General features: G+C 46.3%; 8 protein-coding genes and 2 non-coding genes across 14 annotated transcripts; 4 read left to right on the top strand and 6 right to left on the bottom strand.

The window, feature by feature from the left end:
- Positions 1–1,596: 1,596 nt before the first annotated feature.
- Positions 1,597–2,675, bottom strand: FVEG_07210 (hypothetical protein; the record flags this gene model as incomplete). The annotated part of the gene is made up of 2 exons (XM_018895801.1): positions 1,597–2,587; positions 2,637–2,675. 2 exons carry the CDS (start codon positions 2,673–2,675, stop codon positions 1,703–1,705), a joined length of 924 nt encoding a protein of 307 aa, XP_018753130.1. The 3' UTR covers positions 1,597–1,702.
- A 44-nt stretch (positions 2,676–2,719) lies between these two features.
- Positions 2,720–4,416, bottom strand: FVEG_07211 (hypothetical protein). Its single transcript, XM_018895802.1, has 9 exons — positions 4,342–4,416; positions 4,266–4,295; positions 4,120–4,210; positions 4,026–4,067; positions 3,822–3,976; positions 3,734–3,771; positions 3,550–3,687; positions 3,086–3,505; positions 2,720–3,038 (listed from the first exon to the last, which is right to left on the bottom strand). Exons 1-9 carry the CDS (start codon positions 4,390–4,392, stop codon positions 2,999–3,001), a joined length of 1,005 nt encoding a protein of 334 aa, XP_018753131.1. The 5' UTR covers positions 4,393–4,416; the 3' UTR covers positions 2,720–2,998.
- A 1,482-nt stretch (positions 4,417–5,898) lies between these two features.
- On the top strand, positions 5,899–7,912 carry FVEG_07212 (hypothetical protein; the record flags this gene model as incomplete). Its single annotated transcript, XM_018895803.1, has 6 exons — positions 5,899–6,237; positions 6,295–6,399; positions 6,446–6,899; positions 6,950–7,132; positions 7,180–7,490; positions 7,538–7,912. The coding sequence occupies 6 exons, from the start codon at positions 5,899–5,901 to the stop codon at positions 7,796–7,798; spliced, it is 1,653 nt and encodes a 550-aa protein (XP_018753132.1). The 3' UTR covers positions 7,799–7,912.
- A 20-nt stretch (positions 7,913–7,932) lies between these two features.
- FVEG_16039 lies at positions 7,933–8,004 on the bottom strand. The gene has a single exon. It is a non-coding gene; the product is annotated as a tRNA-Asp (tRNA).
- Positions 8,005–8,084: 80 nt separating this feature from the next.
- FVEG_07213 (hypothetical protein) lies at positions 8,085–9,867 on the bottom strand. The gene is made up of 2 exons (XM_018895804.1): positions 8,842–9,867; positions 8,085–8,793 (listed from the first exon to the last, which is right to left on the bottom strand). Exons 1-2 carry the CDS (start codon positions 9,488–9,490, stop codon positions 8,225–8,227), a joined length of 1,218 nt encoding a protein of 405 aa, XP_018753133.1. The 5' UTR covers positions 9,491–9,867; the 3' UTR covers positions 8,085–8,224.
- Positions 9,868–10,605: 738 nt separating this feature from the next.
- FVEG_07214 (hypothetical protein) lies at positions 10,606–10,923 on the top strand (the record flags this gene model as incomplete). Its single annotated transcript, XM_018895805.1, has 1 exon — positions 10,606–10,923. One exon carries the CDS (start codon positions 10,606–10,608, stop codon positions 10,921–10,923), a length of 318 nt encoding a protein of 105 aa, XP_018753134.1.
- A 1,912-nt stretch (positions 10,924–12,835) lies between these two features.
- Positions 12,836–17,880, bottom strand: FVEG_07215 (hypothetical protein). 4 transcript variants are annotated; one of them, XM_018895807.1, is made up of 4 exons: positions 17,243–17,880; positions 16,913–17,189; positions 15,764–16,778; positions 12,918–15,712 (listed from the first exon to the last, which is right to left on the bottom strand). In XM_018895807.1, the coding sequence occupies exons 2-4, from the start codon at positions 16,983–16,985 to the stop codon at positions 14,362–14,364; spliced, it is 2,439 nt and encodes an 812-aa protein (XP_018753136.1). In that variant the 5' UTR covers positions 16,986–17,189; positions 17,243–17,880; the 3' UTR covers positions 12,918–14,361. The 4 variants fall into 4 exon arrangements, with proteins under 4 accessions (XP_018753135.1, XP_018753137.1, XP_018753136.1 ...); XM_018895806.1 differs by having other exon boundaries at positions 12,836–15,712; positions 16,913–17,880; XM_018895809.1 differs by having other exon boundaries at positions 15,764–17,189.
- Positions 17,881–18,123: 243 nt separating this feature from the next.
- FVEG_07216 (hypothetical protein) lies at positions 18,124–21,300 on the top strand. Of its 2 annotated transcripts, XM_018895811.1 has the most exons (4): positions 18,124–18,489; positions 18,545–18,758; positions 18,810–19,873; positions 19,922–21,300. In XM_018895811.1, the coding sequence occupies exons 1-4, from the start codon at positions 18,262–18,264 to the stop codon at positions 20,048–20,050; spliced, it is 1,635 nt and encodes a 544-aa protein (XP_018753140.1). In that variant the 5' UTR covers positions 18,124–18,261; the 3' UTR covers positions 20,051–21,300. The 2 variants fall into 2 exon arrangements, with proteins under 2 accessions (XP_018753140.1, XP_018753139.1); XM_018895810.1 differs by having other exon boundaries at positions 18,170–18,489; positions 18,545–19,873.
- On the bottom strand, positions 20,089–21,352 carry FVEG_07217 (hypothetical protein). The gene is made up of 3 exons (XM_018895812.1): positions 21,230–21,352; positions 20,660–21,182; positions 20,089–20,613 (listed from the first exon to the last, which is right to left on the bottom strand). Exons 1-3 carry the CDS (start codon positions 21,255–21,257, stop codon positions 20,196–20,198), a joined length of 969 nt encoding a protein of 322 aa, XP_018753141.1. The 5' UTR covers positions 21,258–21,352; the 3' UTR covers positions 20,089–20,195.
- Positions 21,353–21,738: 386 nt separating this feature from the next.
- On the top strand, positions 21,739–21,837 carry FVEG_16040. Its single transcript has one exon. It is a non-coding gene; the product is annotated as a tRNA-Ala (tRNA).
- Positions 21,838–22,377: the final 540 nt, after the last annotated feature.

Here is a 22,377-nt window from a genome sequence, read left to right as displayed (position 1 = left end):
AAATTAAGAAAGAACGAACGTCAGCCTCGATGCGTCGTTAAGCGCTTGTCATCAAACGGGAGGCGTTCAGCCTGAGACACTTGCTCATTGACTGGTTTCACCGTATGTCTGGTAGTTCTCCCCACTATCCACTCACATTGGGGGCTTATTTTGTAACGTGACCATCATTTGTGACTGGTTTGTTGTCTGGGTGAGTAACAGAAATGGTTGATCCTTACACTTTCTATTAGGCAGCGATTTGTTATACGTCATTGGTTTGGTTACAATGCTCGCCCTTTAGCCTTGTCTTTAAGGTGAGAGAGCGGTCGTACCGGCACCTCTGAGCCTATCTCCCAGTCACTTCATGAGACTGGGCTGCGAAACCATCACAAAGTGGACTCAAGATTCCACCGTAACCCTCCTGGCGGCCCGTCCCGCGTTGTGCTCTTACCGTCCCTCAACTCGACTCTCTAGCTATAGTGGGGCAAGCACTTTATTGATCTTGAGGGTTTCCTCCGACGGTAGCGATCAATAGGCGAGGAGAGCGATGAAGGCATGGTTATATATTGTGTGAGAAATGCTGGCATTGCTTGTAGTCTGATTCACCTTTATGGTATACAAGATGCTTGGAGTTACTACTTAGAACTCAAGAGGACATAGCACACATGCAAGAGTCACCTTTAGCCGAGTATAAGGATGCTAAAGAAACATCTCAACATGTAAGTCTCTTGAGTCATGGGCGACAGAGTACAGGTTTAAACTCCAGGGTACACACTATTACACGACATGGCCCAAGCCACCCCAGGCAGCAATTACCTGTATTATGCGACCGCGCACTTAGCATTCTGACGATACCTCCTTAACGAAGGCATTTCGATGTCATGAATACAACAGTAACTAATACCCAAAAGTTGTAAAAATGGTTAAAAAAATGGTTTGCGTCTCTTTGATTACATGTGTCATCCTTAGTGCAGGGGCCATGCTACTATGGAACTGTTAGTGAGTGCTCGAACGCTAGAATTTGGGGGTAAACACTTACATCTTCTCTGTATATTTTCAGTTGGACCATAGGCCAGCGGTTGCCCGCTGGCACAAGATTGAGTATAAAGGTAGCCTATATAGCCTTAAAAATATTTCTATTTTATAGTTTTTTATTATCTTCCTACCATTTATTAACATGAACGTAGCTGTAGATGTCTGCCTTGCCCAGACCTTGCTTTGATCTCGAATACCTCCTGACAGGGTGGGATTGCAGTCACTGTTCGTACCGATCATTCTGGCATTTGTATAAGGTATCTTCTCTTAAGCTCGACACTCTGTATCAGTTACCAGCATATAGTCTAGAATTGTGATCTAGGAGGACGAGGTTTCTCACTTACTCTAGGAAATCTTTCATTTGGTAGTAGTTTGGAATATAGCAGCGACAAAGCCTTAATAGAGGATGTTCTGTGCTAGCAATCGAGTACTCCGTAAATGTGGAATAATTCCAACGGGATAGCTGCAAGACGATGGGAATTCGGGGAATTTTGGTGGTTATGCCCTAAAAGTCTTCTAAAAATATAGAGGCTTTGGGGTGATCGGCGGGGCAGAAACAGGCAGCTAGCTGCAGATCTGCTTTCAGAGATAATGTATATATTGACAAGTGAGCCAAGTGACATAGGATATTTAATCCAATATAGAAAGTAGTAGGAAACATTTCAAAACACGAAGCTAACTAGATGGATCAAGCACTAGCCAGTACAGAAGCGATAATGGTTTCCGGTGATTCCTTAGTTACCCTGAGCAGCCCAGAATCCGACTCCTCCCATGACGGCGCAACGATACAGCGAGCTTTCCCGCCCTCAGCTGCCTCATACAATTGAGCGACAGCCAAGTCAAGAATCCAGCCGCCTTCACCATTGTCACGCTTCTTTCGCGCTCCATCTATAAGCTCACGAGTCGTCCGTCTCTGGATATCCCATTGAATTTCCGTTCCCTTCTGAAATGCTTCCAACAGTTCATTCTGACATGTTTTGATGGAGAGCACTTTGGCGTGTTGATTCGCTGTTTCTTCAGGGTGTTGAAGGACTCCAACTACCGACTGACCTATTCCTCCAAGAGTGGTTCCAGTAAAGTACTCTTCTCCTTGATCATAGATGATTGCACAGCGATTCTTGATGTCGAATCCCATAGTAGGGAACCGTTTTAGCGCCCAGTCAATGGGGTTGCCAGTCGCGATACTGGTCCAAGTAAAGTTGGGGTTCGCAGCAGCATGTTCTTTTGCGCGATCGACACCAACGGCTCGCTGGGCGCGCACCGCTTCGAATTCAGGATAGCTTCTGAACTCTGGACCCCAGCCGTAATCATCAGTGATGAAGCGTTTGACTCCAGCGGCGAGAGCAGCGTCAATCATGGTCGCTTGCAGACTGATGCCGGCTGGACCGACAACGCACACAACGGCGTCTTGGCCAGAAAGCGCTTGGGTGAGTGCTTCCAGATTATAGTCTGTTCTTATTACAGGGATGCCATCTGGAAACGTGGACTTTGATTCATTTCGGGTGATGATGGTGACGTTGAAGCCAGCTTTGGTGAGAGCTGCAGTGATGGGGGTGCCGAAGTTGCCAGAGGCCTAGCTGTGTTAGTGCATACAAGATTTGCATCATGGATGGATGCCTTACACCGAAGATGGCTACTTTGTTGAGTTGAGTGGTGGACATCGTATGGGTTTAGTGAGATTGATGTGTGTAAGTGAATGAATCGATGGACGAGAATGTGTCGATTTGGTTGACTTTATCCCTGGTGCAACCCCACTGGGCGGAATTCCGCCCAGGCTAACATCCATTTACCTGGCTAAAGCCAACCTTTACATTTGGTGGGCAATTCTACCAAGCCCCGGAGGAGCAAGAAAAACTTAAGATCTCTATCCAAAATCAAGAAAAGACTTAGATAAGTTTGGTGTATGCCAGTAAAAATTTAGACCATTTTTTCTCAACACCCTTATTTAACATTGGTTTCTTGCTCCCCCGGCACATCCAGCCTATTAGTTCTCCTTTGATGGCTTCTTTCCATAGATCGAATAGCTAGTTTCTAGTCAGATATGTCCTCACGAAGTTGGAAGTCAACTTACAGCGGCCAGTAGGCATGAATGTTTCTATCAGCCATCGCCTTCCGCTGATGGACCAGCCAGAGATTGACTTCCTCGGGTGTCCATCCGTGAGCACGAGTCAATGGTGCCATCGTGAACGCTTCAAGACCGCAAGCCATGTTGGTATAGCACCAACTTCCAAGTAGCTTGGCTTTCTTGTCTCGGGGCCAGGGATTAATGGGCCACTTGAACTTCTCAACAACAACATCCTCAAAGCCGATGTTTTTCATGATGTCCACGAGAGAAAGGATATCAAGGTATGGTCGGCCGAACATAACAGACGCTTCATTCAGCAGGGCAAGAGACTTAAGCATGATGTTATCCGGGCGGAGACTGCCGTCATCTGACTTCATATTTACGTCGACTTCTTGGACCTCGAGATAGCCACCAGGGACAAGGTTGCTGCACTTATTAGCTAGAACAGAAGAGCCCTAAACCATACTTACTCGAAACACTTCTTGAGATAATCGCCCCAGTCTGCAATGCAAGATGTCATGACACGACTATGGATATAGTCAAATGGCTGACTGTAAGTCCATTCATCTTCAATATCATCGATAACAAAGTTCACGTTCGGTGGGACGCTACAATCGTTAGTGAAAGCTCATGCATTCTCATACTGAGTCATACAAGTCTGGTTGGATTGGCGACAGATCAACCCCCGTTACCTAGACATTATGTTAGAAGACAAACAGTCGCCCTGAGACGGCATAATTACCTGAGCTTCAGGGTGCTCATCCGCATAATCGATAGCCCAGATGCCAGTGCCTGTCCCGACATCCAGAACATGCTTAACCTTGGTATCTGGTTTGTTTGGCGGTGATAAGCCGAGTTTATCGTCGAAAGTGAGCAGAAACAGGTTATGTTGAAGATCTTGGGTGATTAGCATCCAGAGTTCCCTTTTTGAAGGTGGCTATCATACCAAGTCTCTCATTTTCAGCCTCATCATTTGGTAAGGCATATTCTTATTAATAGGTTAGCATTTGGGCATCGAGTTTGCGATTGAAAAGTATTACTTCCATCTTTGTAAGCGTGATATGTTCTGCCGTTCTCACGACGATAATTCAGGATCGAGCTGGAGACACTCGCCGTAGAAGACTGGAGATCCTACAAATCGTCAGACCACAAGGACCGTAAATTCTTATCTCCAGGAGGATCAAACCTCGCCAAGGGAAGAGTCAGTATCCTGAGTCTAGCGATAGTCAGATATGCCTCTTGTCCAGGTCATCTCCGCTTACTACGTCGTCAGGCAGGATGGCTGCTGGATCGACTTCTTGAGTTTGAGCCATATCGACAGAAGAGGGGTAGTGTTTTGTGGATTTGTGAAGAATCATATCAGCATCTTTGGTCGCTTTATATGTTGGCTGTCCCCTGTCCTCGGTAAACTGCATGTTACTTGACTTCCTAACACGGATTTACCCGCTGTTTCGTCGGCCCATTGGAAAGACATATGATAACTTCCAAACCAATGATTCTTCAGAGAATTCTTGCAACCGTAATAAATTCGTATCAGTGTTGTTGACGTGTCATACTACGCCGCAAGTTGGTAGATTAGGGTTGAATACAGTGCGTACCTATCAGAGCACCTTTTGGACCTGTATATGTTCCTCAAGTTCAATCCAGGCCGAGTTACCAGTATGGGACCTCTGGTGCAGTGCTGCTTCTGTAGTCATCATTCGATCTGCATTATCACCGAGGGGATGAAATCTTGTTGACGCAGAAAACCGAGGACAGATAAAAGCCTCCTCAATTGAGATTACACCGGCAATTAATTTACCACGCATACGTTTTCTATCCTTCTATATACGGAATACAACATCTCCAGTAGAGCAAAGTGAAAAAAAAGCGTGGTGGTATACTCAGTTGTCAATGAGTTGGTCACTGGCGATGTGTTGGTTAAGAATTCCTGTTGAGGCTTTATATTACAGTTCTCTATATAAAGTCGACACGAGATCTTCATTTGATGACGATTGATTTGTTTTTTTCTCATCCCGGTGCTTGGAGATATACCTCCTTCCGTTTAAAATTATTTCTAGAGCCCCAAGTTACTGCTGATGTTACTCAAATCACCACCAATCATTGCACTCAGAGCCTGACTGCTCATGACACGAGTGAATAGCCCTTTTAAGCTTCAGTTTCTGCTGTTTATCATCGTAGGTTATATGGGGACTAAGATAAGATCTGGCCTGGACATCTTCTGGACTAACTAATGCTTCTTGGCTGGCTCTTTGTGAGTCTTGATCTGGGAGAAGACGCTTTGCGGAAGAACATGGGCTTCACCAGCTAAGAAGATATTAGCATTCAGGCCATATAATAAAGAGTCTATGTAGGCTTGTGTAAATGAGAAGTCCTATCGATATTTCAAATACCAAACTCGACTCTAGCAGTCAATGAGTCAATAAGCCATGTAAGAGGCATGCAAGCCGTAAGGATAACCTTTGGCCTAAATGAAACGAGTAAGTTTCATTCCAAACAGTATTTCGAAGGCTGTGACTGATGCAAGCCAGAGTAACGGTTTCGTTCAACGATTGGACAAACAACGAGTTTTAGGCCTTCAAGTGGTATGTTTGGGGGTTGAAGAATGGCCCCACAAGATCCAACGTCAAGTTTGGGGGATGTTTAACAGACGCTGATTCATGGAAAATTACTAGCTTGGTGGACATAGCCCGGAGCTGCTAAGCATCTCGGTATGGCTAAACCGACTTGAGAGATTTATATAAACCCCGTCGACCATCAACCGTAAGAATCTCTATGACGATAGCTATCTTGACTTTGTCATTGTTAATGAAGACATAATGGCTGAAGAATCAAGTCCCACGTTCACAAACCCCGTCATTCGGGGCTTCAACCCGGATCCTACAATCTGTGTAGTTCCCGCTACGGACTCAACCCCAACGACGTTTTTCCTCAGCACTTCAACATTTGAGTTCTTTCCCGGATGCGCCATTTACACGTCAACTAACCTAATTGACTGGAAACTTATTGGTCATGCGCTCAACCGTCGAAGTCAGATTGACATGCGTACCGTTGAGCCAGGTGCTGGTAGTTGGGCGAGTACTTTGAGATATCGACCTGAGGAGAAGAGATGGTATTTGGCCAATGGTGTCTTCCATCGCTACCGACCAACTATCGATGTAAGTTATCGAAATGGAAGAGAGAAAATATGATCAGTATCTGACAACTATGGGCAGGAACGCATCTTTCCCAGAGGGTTCTATGTCTGGACGGACAATATCTGGGACGACAATGCATGGTCCGACCCAGTATACTTTGACAACCCTGGTTTTGACCAAGATGTAAGTAAAGGACAGTAAACTTCTCACGTAATGCTGACAGGACCAGTTGTTCTGGGACGACGATGGGAAGGTCTATCTCTCAACTACAATGCGTTTCGCCTGGCGAGACCCCAACTCGAAGCAAAAGGACTTTGGAATTCACATCTCCGAGATCGACATCTCAACTGGAAAAACCCTCACCGCCCCGAAAGTCATCCGAAAGTCTCCTCATGGAATTGCCGAGGGGTCTCATATCTTTAAGCGAGGAGACTGGTATTACCTCTTGACCGCTGAAGGAGGCACAGAAGCCGGTCATCAAGAGTGGGTGTTTCGTAGCAGAGATGGCCCATTAGGTCCATGGGAAAGCCAGGGAAAGCCGCTTTGGTACAATGGACCCGATGAAGAGGTCCAAAGAACGGGACATGTTGATGTCTTTGAGGACGGAAACGGAGACTGGTGGTCTGTCTTACTGGGTGTCCGACCAGTGCAACACCAGGGGACGTTTTTGGAACCGCAACTAGGTATTACTTAATCAGATCTCTTTGTGATTGGAATAAGCTAACTTCGATAGGACGAGAGACATTTCTCGTCAAGGTTGAGTGGAAGGACGACTGGCCAGTCTTCAATGACGGCAACAATATCACGCTGAAGACTACAGGAAGAGATCTTGTCAGATCAGCTTCGAAACAAAGCCTTCAAACGTGGAAGGTCGATCTGTCAAAAAATGATCTGGAATTGGGGTGGTACCAGAAGAGTAAGCTCTCTTTTCGAATAATTGAGAATCAATCTGACATATCCAAGACACACCCATCAAGCGAAGTTATACTATTACGGAAAAGCCGGGTGTGCTAAGACTCTACGGGAACTGCTACGACTTAACATCTCCTGAGGCTCCGGCCATGCTTCTTAGAAAACAGACTTCGTACAACCAGGTATTCAAAGTCAAAATGAATTTCAGCCCTACGGTTCGAGGCTACGAAGCTGGTGTTGTCATATGGTGGAGCCAACACTCTTATGCTTCCTTAGGGGTCGTCGCTTCAGAGAATGAGGGTGAAAAGGTCGAGAACAGGGTCATCTATAAAGGAGCATCTGGGAATGCCGATGAATTCAAAGTAAGTCAAAAGCCATCCTATTGAGCAGAAGCTGATACGGCTACTAGACTTCAGAGACAGATCTTGGAGGTAGCCTCGAAAACGTTGAATTGTCTGTTCGTGCATACCCAACCAAGTACGAGCTTTCTCTCAAGGCTGGAGGAATGGAGTCAGACGTGTATACTATCGACGCCAGTGCTTTGACAGTGGTGCCACCCCACGGAGGATGTTTTGCCGGAACAATGTTTGGAATCTATTCCCATGGCAAGAATCAGCCTGTATTAGATCCAGCAGACTTTTCAGACATCAGCATAGAGGAGCTGGAGTAGCAATCGTAGATAAAGCTAGAGTTACACCACCACCACAACCCCTGCCAAATCATCCTCAAGAGAAGTAAAGGGACAAACCACCAAAAGCAATAACTGCAAAAAATTGATTCGCATGTTTAGAACATGTGGCGGATCTCTCCCGCCGGGAATTGAACCCGGGTCTCAAGCGTGACAAGCTTGCATACTGACCACTATACTACGGAAGAATAACCGGCTTTAGCCGGTTGTAGTGAGGAACTGTGATTACTAGGTCGCATTGAGAGTATATGTACCCCGTGCTCTTCTAAACTCCAGATCGACGGTCTGGTTGTCCTCATAATCTAAAGTATTTACGTGATATCTCGTTTGCGATGCGCTGGAATTCTTATTAGGCTGCATGACCCTATGCCAGCTTGCGATTTATTCGTCTATGTATATGTACAATGCTCAAGCTTCGCCCCAGATCTCGTCGGCGATCTCTCTAACCAATGCAAGCTTCTTCTTCTCTTCCTCGAGATTGAGGGGGTATCCGCTTTCATGAGTACTGAAACCACACTGAGGACTGACAGCAATTCTCTGCAGCGCTTCTTTCTGGCTCTCGCCAGTTCCCTTTGCCACCCAATCCGCTGCACTCAGGACACGCTTCTTCACCTCCTCCTTATCCTCCAGCTGAGGCAACTTGGTGCTGATGACGCCAACAACAACATTCTTGTCCTTAGGGAGGAACTGGAGAGGTTCAAAACCACCGGCACGCTCGGTATCGTACTCAAGGTAGAACGTGTTTACATTGAGGTTGCGGAAGAGCTTTTCAGCGATGATGTCGTATTTACCTTCGGCGAAGTGACGGCCGCCGATGAAGTTGCCACGGCAGAGATGAATACCTGTGTGCATGTCTGAAGGGATCTTGGAGAGACTGTCGTTGTAGAGCTTGATATAAGCATCTAGAAGATCATCGACGGTGCCAATGTTATCAGAGTCAGCAGCCCAACCATCTCGGAACTTCTGGCTGCAAAAGTCTACACGCTGTCAGTTTTTGTCATCGACACTCCAAGAAGTCAACTCACAAGCCATGCCAGGGTCATCAAATTGAACATTTCGCAGACCAGCCTTGTAAAGCTGATCAAGCTCATCCTGGTAGACCTTGGCCACATCCTTGAAATACTCCTCATCGTTCTTGTACGCCTCGGGAGTATATGCCTTGCCTTGCTTATAACGCATATGGAACCAGGCGGGAGTAATCATAGTAAGCTTGATGGAAGCCCAATCCTCCTTTGGCACAAACTTTTGAACGAGCTTCAGCTCATGGAGGTTCGAAACAGACTTCTCAGGGCTGTGGGAAAGCTTTGCACCAGCAATGACTGACTCTCCAGGCATAACCTGGCGATCAGTCTCGATTAAGCTGACCACGTCAGGGTGGTAAAGCCGGAACATGGAAGCATCAGCATCAGAGAGCTGGGTCGTTCCCTCGAACTCGTCCCACATAAGTCCCCAGAAGCGAGTACGGGTGAATTCGCCGCTGGTCACGGCCTTGAAGCCTAGATCTTGCTGCATCTTGACAACATCTTTCACAGCGTCGTTCTCCACAGTCTCAAGGCCGGCGTTCTCGGGGCTAAGGCCCTTCTCGCGGATTTGCTCTCTGACGTCAAGAAGAGCCTGAGGTCGGAGCAAAGAGCCCATGTGCTCAGCGCGGAACGGTTTAAGAGTGGGTGCCATTGTCAAGTATTACGTATAAAGTTCAAACAAGCTTGCAAGAGTGAACAGGTCTTAAGAAACACTTCTTAAATGATCCCGAGAAGAGTAATCTTAGGAGGAGGGGCGTTTGCGGGGCTTCCCATCGTGGGGCGGGGAACCGTCCTAATAAGAAAAGGGTTGAATGGCCGCGATCTAAAGTCATTCTTGTCCGGTTTGATCTGCCGTTTTCCGTAAATCCGGTTTATGGTTCTTGGTGGTGGGATTTGGAGAGGGGTAATGACCGGATGGGATAATGCCCGAAGTAAAAGAGGAGGTGCACTGTGTTGCATTGAGAGCTGGTAGGTTGATCCTGTCTCGGCGGTGACTTTTGGTGGTGGTGAATGAGAGGAGAACACGCTACAGATCTTCAACTGAGTGAGGGGGTTGTGATGGTATTTATATCTTATATCCGAGAACCTTGAGGTCCTGAATCCAACTAAATTACTCGTGACACGTTTTTAGAAGCCAGCTATAGTTTGATCGGCGCATACTTTCTTGTTTATTACATACTTGAGCAAATGGTTATCGAAATGCTACCCCAGGCTTCGCTCGGAGAATATTCAAGGTTAGTCAAGTGATTGCAGGCCATCAACATACAGAATCCGCTCAGTGAAACACGCTCATGCATAGGAATCCGGGGAAGCCCAATAACGGACCACTGAATGGAGAATTTCGGGCTGGAAGAAACGATCGCCTATGCAGGAAACCCTGCGCGTCGATTAAAAATAGCAGACCTGCCCTTTTAGGAACCGCCATATTTCCGAAGCCATCATCCATAGTTCGCAGGTTGATAACATACTCAGGTACGAGGGCGCTCTATTAACGACCCTATTGTAAAATTTAACACAAAATGATGGGATGGACGTTGCGAGATAGACGTTATCTGCCAACGCCTCACAAGGCGTACGCCAAAGCACATCAGCTCAATTGGTGGCTTGCATATGAATAATTCCACAGCCTGATTTGTTATCTCTTTATTCTGGCAATCACCCGCCCCTTGGATTGCACTCAATTCCCCATTTTATTTCTCTTGAAGTCGATGTAAAACGGTAAAAATGTTGCAATTCTCGCTCAGCTTTCCCGGCATCCAAATCGTCATGGACGGCCTCTCAGTAGTCGCATCCTGCATCGCTGTAATCCAAGCTGCAGATCAAACCTACAAGATCATATCGCAGTTTGCAAGAGATTGTAAAGACGCGAAGGGTGACTTGGCCGCTGTCAGCCAAGAGCTGTCCACCTTGACAAGAACTCTGACACAGTTGAAGGATCTGGTGCCCGATGGCAGTGACTTCTCAGATAGTGACTTGACCAATAATACTAAAAGGAACATCCGCGACATTGTCGGAAGTTTCTTGGCAGTCGCCTGCGAGACAAAGGAGGTTCTTTCGGGCCATGAGGGAGGCTCGCGGCATTGAGTTAGGCAACCAGAGGTGAGCCAGAAGTCGTGACGGTGAGAATACTTTTAGAAGCAAACCGCCGAGCCCTCGGCCTTGTTGTGGACACCATTGCACGGTTAGTAATTATGTTGCTTATCCTGTGTTAAAGATGAAATTTTTACCGAGCTACCGTCCAGAATATCAGGCAGTGCACGACCAATATTCTAGATGATACAACTCATATGAGAACTGTTATTCATGGCTTAGTAGAAAGGATCAGGAACCTCGAAGCGATGGTCGCAGACAAAGGCCCCAACGATCTCACGAACGTATGTACTGAAGCGATATCTCGATCACGGATCCTCCGTTTCCGGGGCGCTGTAGACCCGAGCCAAACGCTAGCCTGTGAGTTCTCCTCAATATGCGTTGAGTTATCAAAGTTAAAAGATATAAGAAGCTTGGTAGAATACATGGGATCTCCAGATACGAACACCGATCAGGCCCAACTCTAGTCGTCCATCCACTAACCTCAGGCAATCTTCTAGGGGCAAGCACCGATCACAAACTTTTCACTGCGCCCGTAGGTAGCTCAAGAAAGAATGAAAAAACAGCGTTCTCATCAAAGGTAGCTGCGAGACTTATATATGTTACGACACATCGTCAACTTCTCCCACCGCGACTGAGCCCTTCGTCTAAAGGTTTTCATGGCTGTACACTATCGTAAGATGTAACCAAGATCATATGGAGGGACAAAAGTAAGATGCTTGTCGATAATAATGTAGGAGAGGTCAAGGATGCCGATCCTAAGCCACTTCGCTTCAGTCTCACAAATTTCTCATCCATGACAAGTTTCATCGTTGAAACCCTCAAAAACCAAGATTACTACAACCGCTTCTTCACTTCTTCTTGCGAGTGTGAAGACAGTTGCAGGTGAACTTTAGATATTTGGGGATAGAAGCTGTGATGAGGTTGAGGGTATAAAAGAGACTTCACCTCTTAAGCACAAAGGTAAAGCACACCAATTAGCACCGGCGAATGAAAGAGGCAAATGGGTTACCATGATCTTGCCACGCCACGTTGAATTCTGCCGCTTTCTGAAAATTTCTCACTATTCGTCCACCTGGCCAGCAGCGACGAAGTTATCGTTGCCAAGACACCCAAAGTAACTAGTCCTGGAGAGAAGTTAAAGCTCATCTGGAAAAGTCGGTTTCTTCCTTAAAGTAGTGAAGTTGACAAGGGGCTTTTCAAGTTCTCGTCTGTGGACCACACTATCACTGCATATAACATGTAGAACGTCTTGTAGTCCTGTACGCATGAAAGCTTCATGGGGACTGGCTTGCTGACGCTGATCTGGCGAAACAAGTACAACACCTCAAGAAAACTCTTCCTACCGCCATATAACGGCAGCGATGAAATAGTTATCTTGGACGAATTCCTGGAAACAAAGCTAAAGTTTTGGCTCTCAAGTTCACCAGTGATGCTCACCCCTGAACTTTATCATCACTAGTCAGGTTCTACTCCCGCGTCATTCTTACCTTCAGCAACCCTACCGGCCTGCACTAGGAACAGGAGCCTATAGCTGCAGTAGAATATGTTATAGGGAGAAGCTATAATTTCCGAAAATATTAAGGTCATTGAAACCAAACACTCCGTTCATTACGGAGTACTCTTATGGAAGATAGGCTCTAACTATTATTTCTCACTGGGCGCAGAGAGCTCGAATGAACACAATATAACTTCACCAAATGTCGATTATTGGGTATATGTGGGTGAGGCTACGTGGAACTGTGGCAAAAATTATGGGATATACCTCAGACATTCCAGCTCAGATGGCCTGATGAGCCACATCAAAGTTAATGGGATTGGAGGCTGTCGTTTGACGGAGAGTTAATTTATCGCGAGCCACCAAAAGAGCTGATTGGATTAGAGCTTGCAGTTTGGTGTCGGCGCGGGTAAGAATACTGGTCATAAATGATGAGAATTAGGAGTGCAAGCAACCCTGGAATGGTCGTCCTAACCAGGGCTGGAAGTATAAGATAGGTTATAAGTCTGGTAATGAATTCAAGATTTTTCACCAAGGCCAAGCGTCAAAAGCCCTATTAAAGTGATGATTTATGCGTTATTGGCATTTGAGACTTGTGGCTGAGAACTTAAATAATCAAAAAGAACTTGGCTTGGTTTTGAGAACCAATATCTTCATTAGAGTGGTGGCGACCATATTCGATAACCATTCCATAAATAATCCATATCTGTTTGAGTACAGCACCAACTCAACCCTACCATCTCTCTATCGCACTTGTCTAGGATCTCCTTTGGCCAATCTTCTGGACTTAGAGGAACAGGCTGGCAGAAAGCTAAAACCGCTTCAGCAGCCACTACAAGCCGGGCCGAGACCGTCTTAGACTCAACGATGTGAATATGCCTGCTCCTCGGAGTACCGAAAGCAAGCACTTTCATACGGGCTGCTGTTCCAGAATTCGTAGATCGTCTCAAAAGCCTAGTGTCTTGGTATGTCCAACTCAGAATATAATCCATCAGAGTTCTCGCGTCTATCTCAATGATCATGAAGCTACCTTGCCCATGAAGACTATGACCGGATTCTGGAGTGAGGACATCTGCTGGACGGAAGCATGTGTCGATACGATATCGTGAGGCCTGCGTTTCTAAATAGATAGGAAATTTTGCTGCCATATGAGCGCCCGCTCGACGGAAAGCATGGAAGATGTCCATGACAGCAGCAACCAGTCTAGGTTTGTGGTAGATTTGGTTTCTTTGTCTCATTAGCCATTTGAGGGTCGATATTAGTGATCTAAACCAGAGACTCCCGATGGGGCAACCCATAATAGCTCTAGGCATGGTCCAGTTTGGATTGTAACCCTGTTCGAAGATGCGTGAGATGTATTCCATGGGCCCAAAGCTATCCGGTTTGAATCTTCCTGACATCAAATGTGCATCGCAAAGCAGATCAAGAATGCAACAAACCGTGTCGTGCAAGGTAGAAGATTCAAGATCAACCGTAACATTCAACGCTAAGACATAAGGGTTCTCGCGTATGTCGTTCAGAATAGAACGCGCGATATCGCTTTTGGGGTCAAGTTCATTAAATGGGTTCGACGGGTAAGGAGGTATGAATCCCTTCTCGTAGCTTACATAGGTAAGTTCGAGGAAGAACACGTAGATCCTAGGAGGGAACCTTTGAGCTTGTTTCCATTCATATAGCATAATTAAAAAGTCCCCAGAGCTCCGTCTCGTGTTGAATCGGTTTATGGCCAGTAGAGCCTTGAAACTCCGACACAAAAGCTCTTCTCGAGGAATGTCGCAAGGTTGCCAGAGTTTCTGGCCTTCTTCAGTCTCAAAGATGAATTCCGCAGCAGATCTATGAGTGAATTCAACGGAGCCGCCCAAGGATGTGACCTCCAGGATTCCAGGGCAGCCTAAGTTCAGACGCTTCTCCATTAATACCGACCTTGTGTCCAGTTAGGCCGCTAGAACTTGGCTGCCCAGGACGGCATAACTTTCTAGCAATTCTGGTTCCATGACCATCATGCACTCGAAAGCTGTCACTTGAGAGAAGAGCGACCTCCTGCCAGACGCGATGAACATCAGGTTAATAGCCATGGATACGTATTCTCGATAGATCAGTAGATCCTCGGCTGAACGTCTCAGAATATCATGATACAAAGCCATAAGATCTTTTGGCATACTGCCCAGGCGCTGATTGATCTGCTGCTCAGAATCTCCGTTGCTCAATCCCCGAACTAAGGACTGCGTGACCAGTACAGCCCACAGGAAGACACCGTCAGCTAGTTCCGCAACTTTCTTAGCCAAATGCGACAAATTTAGGGTTTGGGGCTCTAGATTTGTCGACTGACATAAAGTCTTCCTGGAGTACTGGAAGATATCGAACTTCGTTAACTGGTGCATTTGCAGATGTGGGTGTCCTGAGAACTGTTGTTTAAACAAAGGCTCTGGACGACTGGATACGCAGATTTTGACCTTTGGAGATATCATAGTCTTAATGAATTGTAAAGCGTCTAAGGTATCTTGTCCTGGACGTGCTTCGTCTAAAGCATCAATAAAGATACAAATTTTCTGAGACGTCTGGTCCCGGTAGCTGTATAGCAATTTTCTTAGTTGGTCTTGATCCCAATCTGAGGGTGACGCTTTTTGCGATATGGAAGTTGTCTCGCTGTGATAATCGATGAGATTGAGGTCGTGTGATAATAGTTGGTAGGCGATAGAGCACATTAACCCCTTGAAAGACTGTTGCATAAAGCTTCCTGGCTTCCAAAAGAAATGAGACAGAATGACTATATCTTTATGCCATTTCTTTAATGCCGCGAGAGTTCTTGGGTCGCGCAGAAGAAACTTCATCAATGTGCTTTTCCCTGATCCAGGCTTTCCGCTTATCCAGTAAATCGGCTCGTCAGATGTAAGCCATGTCTTGAAATAATCCTCGTAATCTTTTGCAAGAGAAGGCTCTGGAGTTTCATATTCTTGTGATTCTTTCTCTACGCCCGCAAGCTTGGGACCCTGGTGGCGCTTTTCATGAGAATCGGAAGAGCCGCCGCCTTCGTCACTGTACTCTTCGGGATCAGAATCCTCGTCTGTCGACCCAATAGTGGCTCCTATCAAGTCGTTGTCCGATTCCTCATTGTCTGATGATTCGAATTCAAAAGTTTGAGGGTGAGAGCCACCAAATATCCAATCTAATGTGGAAGGGGCCTCTGAGGAGATGAGGGATCTCCTTTCATTCATCTCTGGAAAGTGAAGGCTTTTCAGAATACGCTTTCGAAGTTCCTCTTTCTCAGCTCCGAAATCAATACCCCTGGAATAGTAAATCAGCCTAGTGATCGATAGTAATACCGAAAGTGCCTACCGTTTTGTGAAGTTCCAATATTCAAGAAATGCTTTGGTACAAGCTGCAGCACACAAAGCACTATAGTCTTGCCAGTCCTTGTTCTTGTGGCTATCGGCGTAGTCGCAAACACTCTTGATTACGATGCAGGGAAATACCTCCCATACTCCAGCGCTCTCCATCTCGAAGCCTATTGCTTTCTGCTGTCGTATGAGTTGGTCCCTGTCTTTCCCAGACTTCATCACAGTATCCCCAGAGGCGAATGTCCCAAAATGTATCTTCAAGCTAGGTTCCCTTTCGTTCTCGTTACTTGGGATCTGACGTAGGGCTTGTTTGCTGTCACACCCAAGTTCTTTGCATGTAGCCTTCAGTGACTCTGAACAGACGGTGTCAGCATCTGTGGAGCAAGAGGCGCAGACAGAGCACTCTAGTGCGTCTTGATGCTTGTGTCGATAGCCTGCAGGAAACAGGACATCCTTCGAACGTCCAGGGTATGCATCAGGAACACGGGCAATGATATCGTGAGTAGCTCTTCTCAACTTTTGACTTTGCCGTGCTGTGGCCAGTTTGGCTAGCAGACTTCTTATCTCCAAGTTAGGTCTTCCCACACTCTCGCTCAAAGTATCTTTCATCTCAAATCTGTCGGGGAAGCGGCGGCCGAAATCATACTGCACAACGCCAGTGCTGATAATGACATCGCCAAGTAATATTGGCGTATCTTCATGTAATGGCGCACCTCCGCAGATGCCAACTACAAGTGCGAGGTTGATGTTGGGAAAGCTCATGCGGCAGAAGGCTGCAATGTTTCCTGCTGCAACCTTTCCCATGCCTGGAAGGTGTGCTAACACCACATTATGACTTCCAATGATGCCCGCTGAGTATGAGTTCGGGTCACCCCGCGCTTTTCCAAAGGAGAGGCCGCTATCCTCATCCCAGTAGTGATCAAATGCGGCAATGATGGCATCGGCCTCGAGAGTCAGGGCACATATGATGGCGATCTCGAAATCATCGCGGCTCTTCGGACGACGGGGTGTAGCTGGAGGCATTCTAGGCATTAGCTTAATGAGTTGATTGAGGAAGCTTGCCCAGGTTCAATGCTGACATGCGAGAGCCTGAACAGGCTGGGTTCAGCCGCTCGAGATTCAGCTGACTCCAAGTATGCAGGCTCACCAATTGGGAACTCATATGCCAACAAGGGCTTTGAAATAAAGCCATTAATTGGACGACGTAGAAAGCAAGGCATATCTGTTCTATATGCGACACTCTTAACAGGAGTTGAATGCTAGCCCTCATTTTGACGCAGTGATTAACAAGAGGATGATTTTATATGGGTCGTTCTTCTACAACTATGCTTAATCAGAACGGCTGACAGCGGTATAAGCTTCTGCGATAACCTGGGCTCTGAGGGTGATCATTAATGTAATAACATTCCCTTTGTCTCGTATATCTTAGTTGTGTTAGCCATCATTGGAGAGAGTTGTTTCAGGAACAGCTGCTGACAAATGATGGTGAGGTACTCGGACGATATTGGATGTAACCCGGGTTTTTTTGACCACCGGTTATTGAATGGGAACTGTTACTGTTCCTGCAAGCGTTGTGTTGAGCGGGGAGGATGTGCTGATACGTGGGGGTCATCGGAGCCCATCCGGGCGATCTAATGAGTATCAGTTGGCGATCAATCGCGATTCAACAGGCAAAGAAAAGATTATCAGAAAAGAGAGGTTCATTAATAACATGAGAACGGCTCGAATAGTAACTCGAGATATCTCCGACTTCATGACAATCTTCCGTGACTAAACCCGTTTATGTTCTCGTGTCGCCCATCACCATCGCAAACCCCACGTCAGTGGTCATGCTGAACATAAAAATTGACCAGGATGTGCGGCGACTGAAAAGCTGGGGTTACGTCAATAACAAGGCGAACCTATCCCAACAGATCCAATGTGATGTCTTTCTGAAATCTTGCAATCTGTAGGTATTTCCTCGTGTGGAAGGTCATCTCGATAAACTTGGATACTTCCAGTGGCTTCAACGGGTCGGGGAGCCCGGCCTTGAAAGACAGTGGTGCTTAGTGTGACGGATCAACCGATCTGCACCGGAAGATCAACACAACCACGAATTTCGGGACCCGAGGAACTATGAAGGCACTAAATACTCTGCGACTCTCGCTTTAAATATCTACATACATAGTCCGTCTGGATCGTTCTACCACTTCAAGATCGGAACGAGACCATACGATGCTTACTCACGGTCAAATCGATGACTCCAACAAGTGACGCCATAAAATAAGCACCATCACAGCAACCCCTGTCACAAGAACCGTAGATCACCGAAAGTGGCACGCGAGCCCCCCGCGCACCCACTGAGACCAGAGTGGATTAGCACCTAAATTGCACCATCAAACCCCGCGACTTCGCAACCGCCGGGGAGTTCTTTTGTCCTGTTTTTATTCCTTCTCAATATCAAGCCACTGACGATCAACCTACCCTTTCGTACCTATAATATAACATAACATAACCATGCCGCCAGCCGAAAACTCGGAGGCTGGCCGTCTCTTGAAATCTCAACCCCGCGATTCTGCCTCTTACACCATGGCTGATAAGGAAGAAGAGCGCAAAGCCTACGGGGCGATTAATAATGATGGGAGGAGGAATAGTCTCGTGGACGCTGCTGATGACGAAGCAATTATTCCCAAGGGAGCTTTGGATCCCGTTTATGAGGCGAAAGCTCGTATTCTGAACCGTGCAGTAAGTTTTGTTTCCTTTACTCGTGTTGTTGATCGGTGGGCGTTAACATTGTCAGATTCAAGATCTCGGCATGGGGCGGTATCAGTGGGAGCTTTTCGTCGTCATAGGCTTTGGGTGGGCGAGCGATAATCTCTGGCCAATCGTCACGTCACTTATTCTTACACCTGTCGCCAATGAGTTCAGTGTACGCAATCCACCATATCTCACTCTGGCACAAAACATTGGTCTTCTTGGGGGCGCAATTTTTTGGGGATTTGGGTGTGATGTTTGTAAGTCGTCCAGCCAGTTCCCTCAATCTGTTCGCTTATTAATTCTGTTAGTTGGTCGAAAATGGGCATTCAATATCACTCTCGGTCTTACAGCAGTTTGGGGCCTCATTTCAGCCAGCGCCCCCAATTTCGCAGCAATTGGCATTTTCGACGCATTGTGGTCTTTTGGTGTTGGCGGAAACTTACCAGTTGACTCGGCCATTTTTCTCGAGTTTCTACCGGCATCTCATCAATACCTCCTCACGATTCTCTCCATTGACTGGGCCATTGCACAAGTCATCGGTACACTTATCGCGTGGCCACTTTTGGGTAATTATACTTGCGAACAAGATACAGTCTGTCGACGAAAGGATAACATGGGATGGCGATATTTTACCATTACTGTTGGTGGACTAACACTTCTCATGTTCCTTGTGCGCTTTGTTTTGTTCAAGATCTACGAGTCACCCAAGTATCTTATGAGCAAGGGTCGCGATGAAGAGGCAGTTAGGGTTGTGCACACCGTGGCCAAGAAGAATGGAAAGACGTCAACGCTCAGTCTAGAGGATCTGAAGGCTTGTGAACCGGAGGGCTACGTTGCCCAGACAGATACCAGCGCTGCGTTAAAGCGATATCTGGAGAAGGTCGACTTGTCGCATGTCAAGGCACTCTTCGTCACGAGAAAGCTGGGCCTGAGTACAGGATTGATCATGGCAGTTTGGGCACTTATCGGTCTTGGATACCCTCTCTATAACGCCTTCATTCCGTATATACAGGCGACTAAGGGTGCCGACTTTGGCGATGGAAGCACATACCTCACATACCGCAACAGTCTCATTATTGCTGTTCTTGGTGTACCAGGCGCACTTCTGGGAGGGTGGCTCGTTGAGCTACCACGGCTGGGACGAAAGGGCACGTTGTCACTCAGCACCATGCTGACCGGCGTGTTTCTCTACTGCTCCACGACTGCTACAACAAGCGATGCCTTACTCGGCTGGCAATGCGCCTTCAACTTCTTCAGCAACATCATGTACGCGGTTTTGTACTCCTTCACGCCAGAGCTGTTCCCCACGCCTCACCGTGGAACAGGCAATGCGCTGTGTGCTTCTTGTAACAGAATCTTTGGCATCATGGCAGTAAGTTCACACTCGAGTCCTGCCACAGCCCAATACTGACTTCCGCAGCCTATTATTGCCATTTTTGCAAATTTGGAAACATCTGCCCCTGTATATACAAGTGGCGCATTGTTTATAGCAGCTGGACTCTTGGTATTGATGATGCCTTTTGAGTCTAGAGGCAAAGCTGCACTATGAGTAGCAATGTGATACTGAATAGATAATGACGGCATGAATGGCAAATTACGAAGCGAAACTCTTTTCGGGGCTATTGGTGTAGGGTTTTCGTGCGCTAGTTGCACAGATTAATCACAAAAGACTGATGTTAGTCATATTTCACTCTTTACTTCTTCTCGTCTCGTTCCTTAACTAGATCCGTCTCAAAAGATAGCCCAGCCTCCTTTCTGAGTATTCCGTACATGGAGGAAGAATCAAGGGGCCTTCCCTCAGCTTCAGAGAATTGCTTTGCATCTATCAAATGTTTGATGGCAACTTCAGCGACCTCTAATCTTGCTCCAGATTGTTCCGCAAGGGTGATTCCATGACCAACATCCTTAATCGCTAGATTCAGGTCAGACCAAGGTCGGTCGCCTCTCCCGGGCATGTAAGCTCCTGTAGTAAGCCGTTGAGACATAGAAAGTGCCAGAGGTCCGTATTGTTGCTCAACCAGGGCTTCGAGATTCTTGCTTCCAAGACCAGACTTTTCTGCTAGGACATGTGCTTCTGCCACAACTTCCATCATGCCAGCCGTAATGAAGTTTCTGTCTTGTTGTTAGCTATGCTTGAGCATTAGATGAGAGCCCCTACCCTGCTGTTTTCATCTTACTCGACAGTCTCACATCTTCTCCAACTCGAATTACACCTCTTCCCATGACTCCCTTCAAGTATGGATTAATCTTTTCGACGGCATCGTCAGGTCCAGCAACTATCCACAGAAGCTTTCCCTGCGCCGCAACAGGGCTTGCACCAAAGACGGGTGAGGCAATGAATTTGGCGCCCTTCTCGTTCAAGCGGGCTTGAGCTTTGGCCGAAGAGTCCGGATGAACGGTTGAGGTATCCGCAATGACTTTTCCAGCGAGCTGTTCTGGGCTCTCGGAATCGATAAACGAATTGAGGGTTGACTCAAGAGCTGAATCGTCGCTCAGAGACAAGAAGATAATATCACAACTTGTCACAAGGTCTTTGGCTGAAGGAGCAGGTTGAGCGGCAAGACCCTTGAGAGAGTCACCGCGAGAGATAGTTCGGTTATAGTAAAGAAGATCGGGGGCAGCTGTTGATTTTAAGTGTTTTTGGAGGTTTGTTGCCATGGGGAGTCCCATTGACCCCAAGCCTGTCAGTTTGTCAGTTTTCTGACTGGTCAGTGGGAAATTCACCTACCAATCCAGCCAATTCGTGGAGATATCATATCGAATCTGAATTAACTTTCAGAAGCAGATATTTACCAAAGGTCTTTTAAAGATGTGACTTTCATCCAACGATCGTGGTATTTGTAAGTGAGCAATTAGATTCGTGATGACTCAAACTGGACACTTGGACGTGTAACCCCGCAGTGTCGGAGCTGATCCCGACTCCTTCCAGCTTCGCTTTATCCTCAATAGTTATATTGAAGTTTATCTCTATGATTTTAAGTAATTAACTTATAATAGAAGTTACAGTGTAGTTTCATAATTCGTTTTTAAAATTATTCTTAAATGCTATCTACTATAAAACCCATTAGTTATAACGTTGAAGTTTTCTTTTCTCCCTGATAATTAGTTAGTTTACCCTATTGCAGCATGAGCTACCAGTAGAGGTGGTAGCAAGCTGACAAACGCTGGAGTACGAAATCCTGTACAATGTGTACTCAACTTTGGCTGCCAAGCTCCAGCCAATCACAAAGCAATTCCGGGCGAATGGTTTAGTGGTATAATACTCCCTTAGCACGTTCTCTCCTTTGGAAGACATACCTCTGGGAGTGGTCCAGGGTTCGATTCCCTGTTCGTCCAATGTCGGTGGTTAGATCCCACTATTACCACGCTTTTTTGCACCTTTTGAGAACTTTCCTTAATGTGGTATCGTATCCTTTCAAGTGCGAGCTTGCATGATGTCGAGCTATACCACTTAGGTTCAGAAGGGCATTAGCTAGTAAGCGAAATGTTATTTCTTCCATGTAAGCTTTAAAACCCCTGGGATACTAAAGTAGCAAGCGTGCATTTAAGAAGTTTTATATATCAAAATTATATAGCAGTAATTATTATCAAGAGTTCAAGACCCTCTGACTATGTATAAGTCCCTAAATGGAGATTTATCTTTATCTAGGCTATGTATATGTTGCCTAAAGAGAAAGTGAATCAGGACTTTTTTACTATATTAGCTTGATATATCTAAGTGTCCATGAACTTCAAATATCAATTCATAACCAAGGTATTGATCAATAGTGGTTAGGGAAGTAAGTATATGACTTGCTGATGACTTGGCTTTCTGGCCTTAAAACCTGAAATCTGACATAAGCTTATAGGATCTCTTGATTATGAGTCTTACCCTCC

Source organism: Fusarium verticillioides, chromosome 8, assembly GCF_000149555.1.
Source record: "Fusarium verticillioides 7600 chromosome 8, whole genome shotgun sequence".
Lineage (NCBI taxonomy): Eukaryota > Fungi > Ascomycota > Sordariomycetes > Hypocreales > Nectriaceae > Fusarium > Fusarium verticillioides.
The sequence above is the reverse complement of the archived record's forward strand: the minus strand, read 5'-3'. Positions and strand labels throughout refer to the sequence as shown.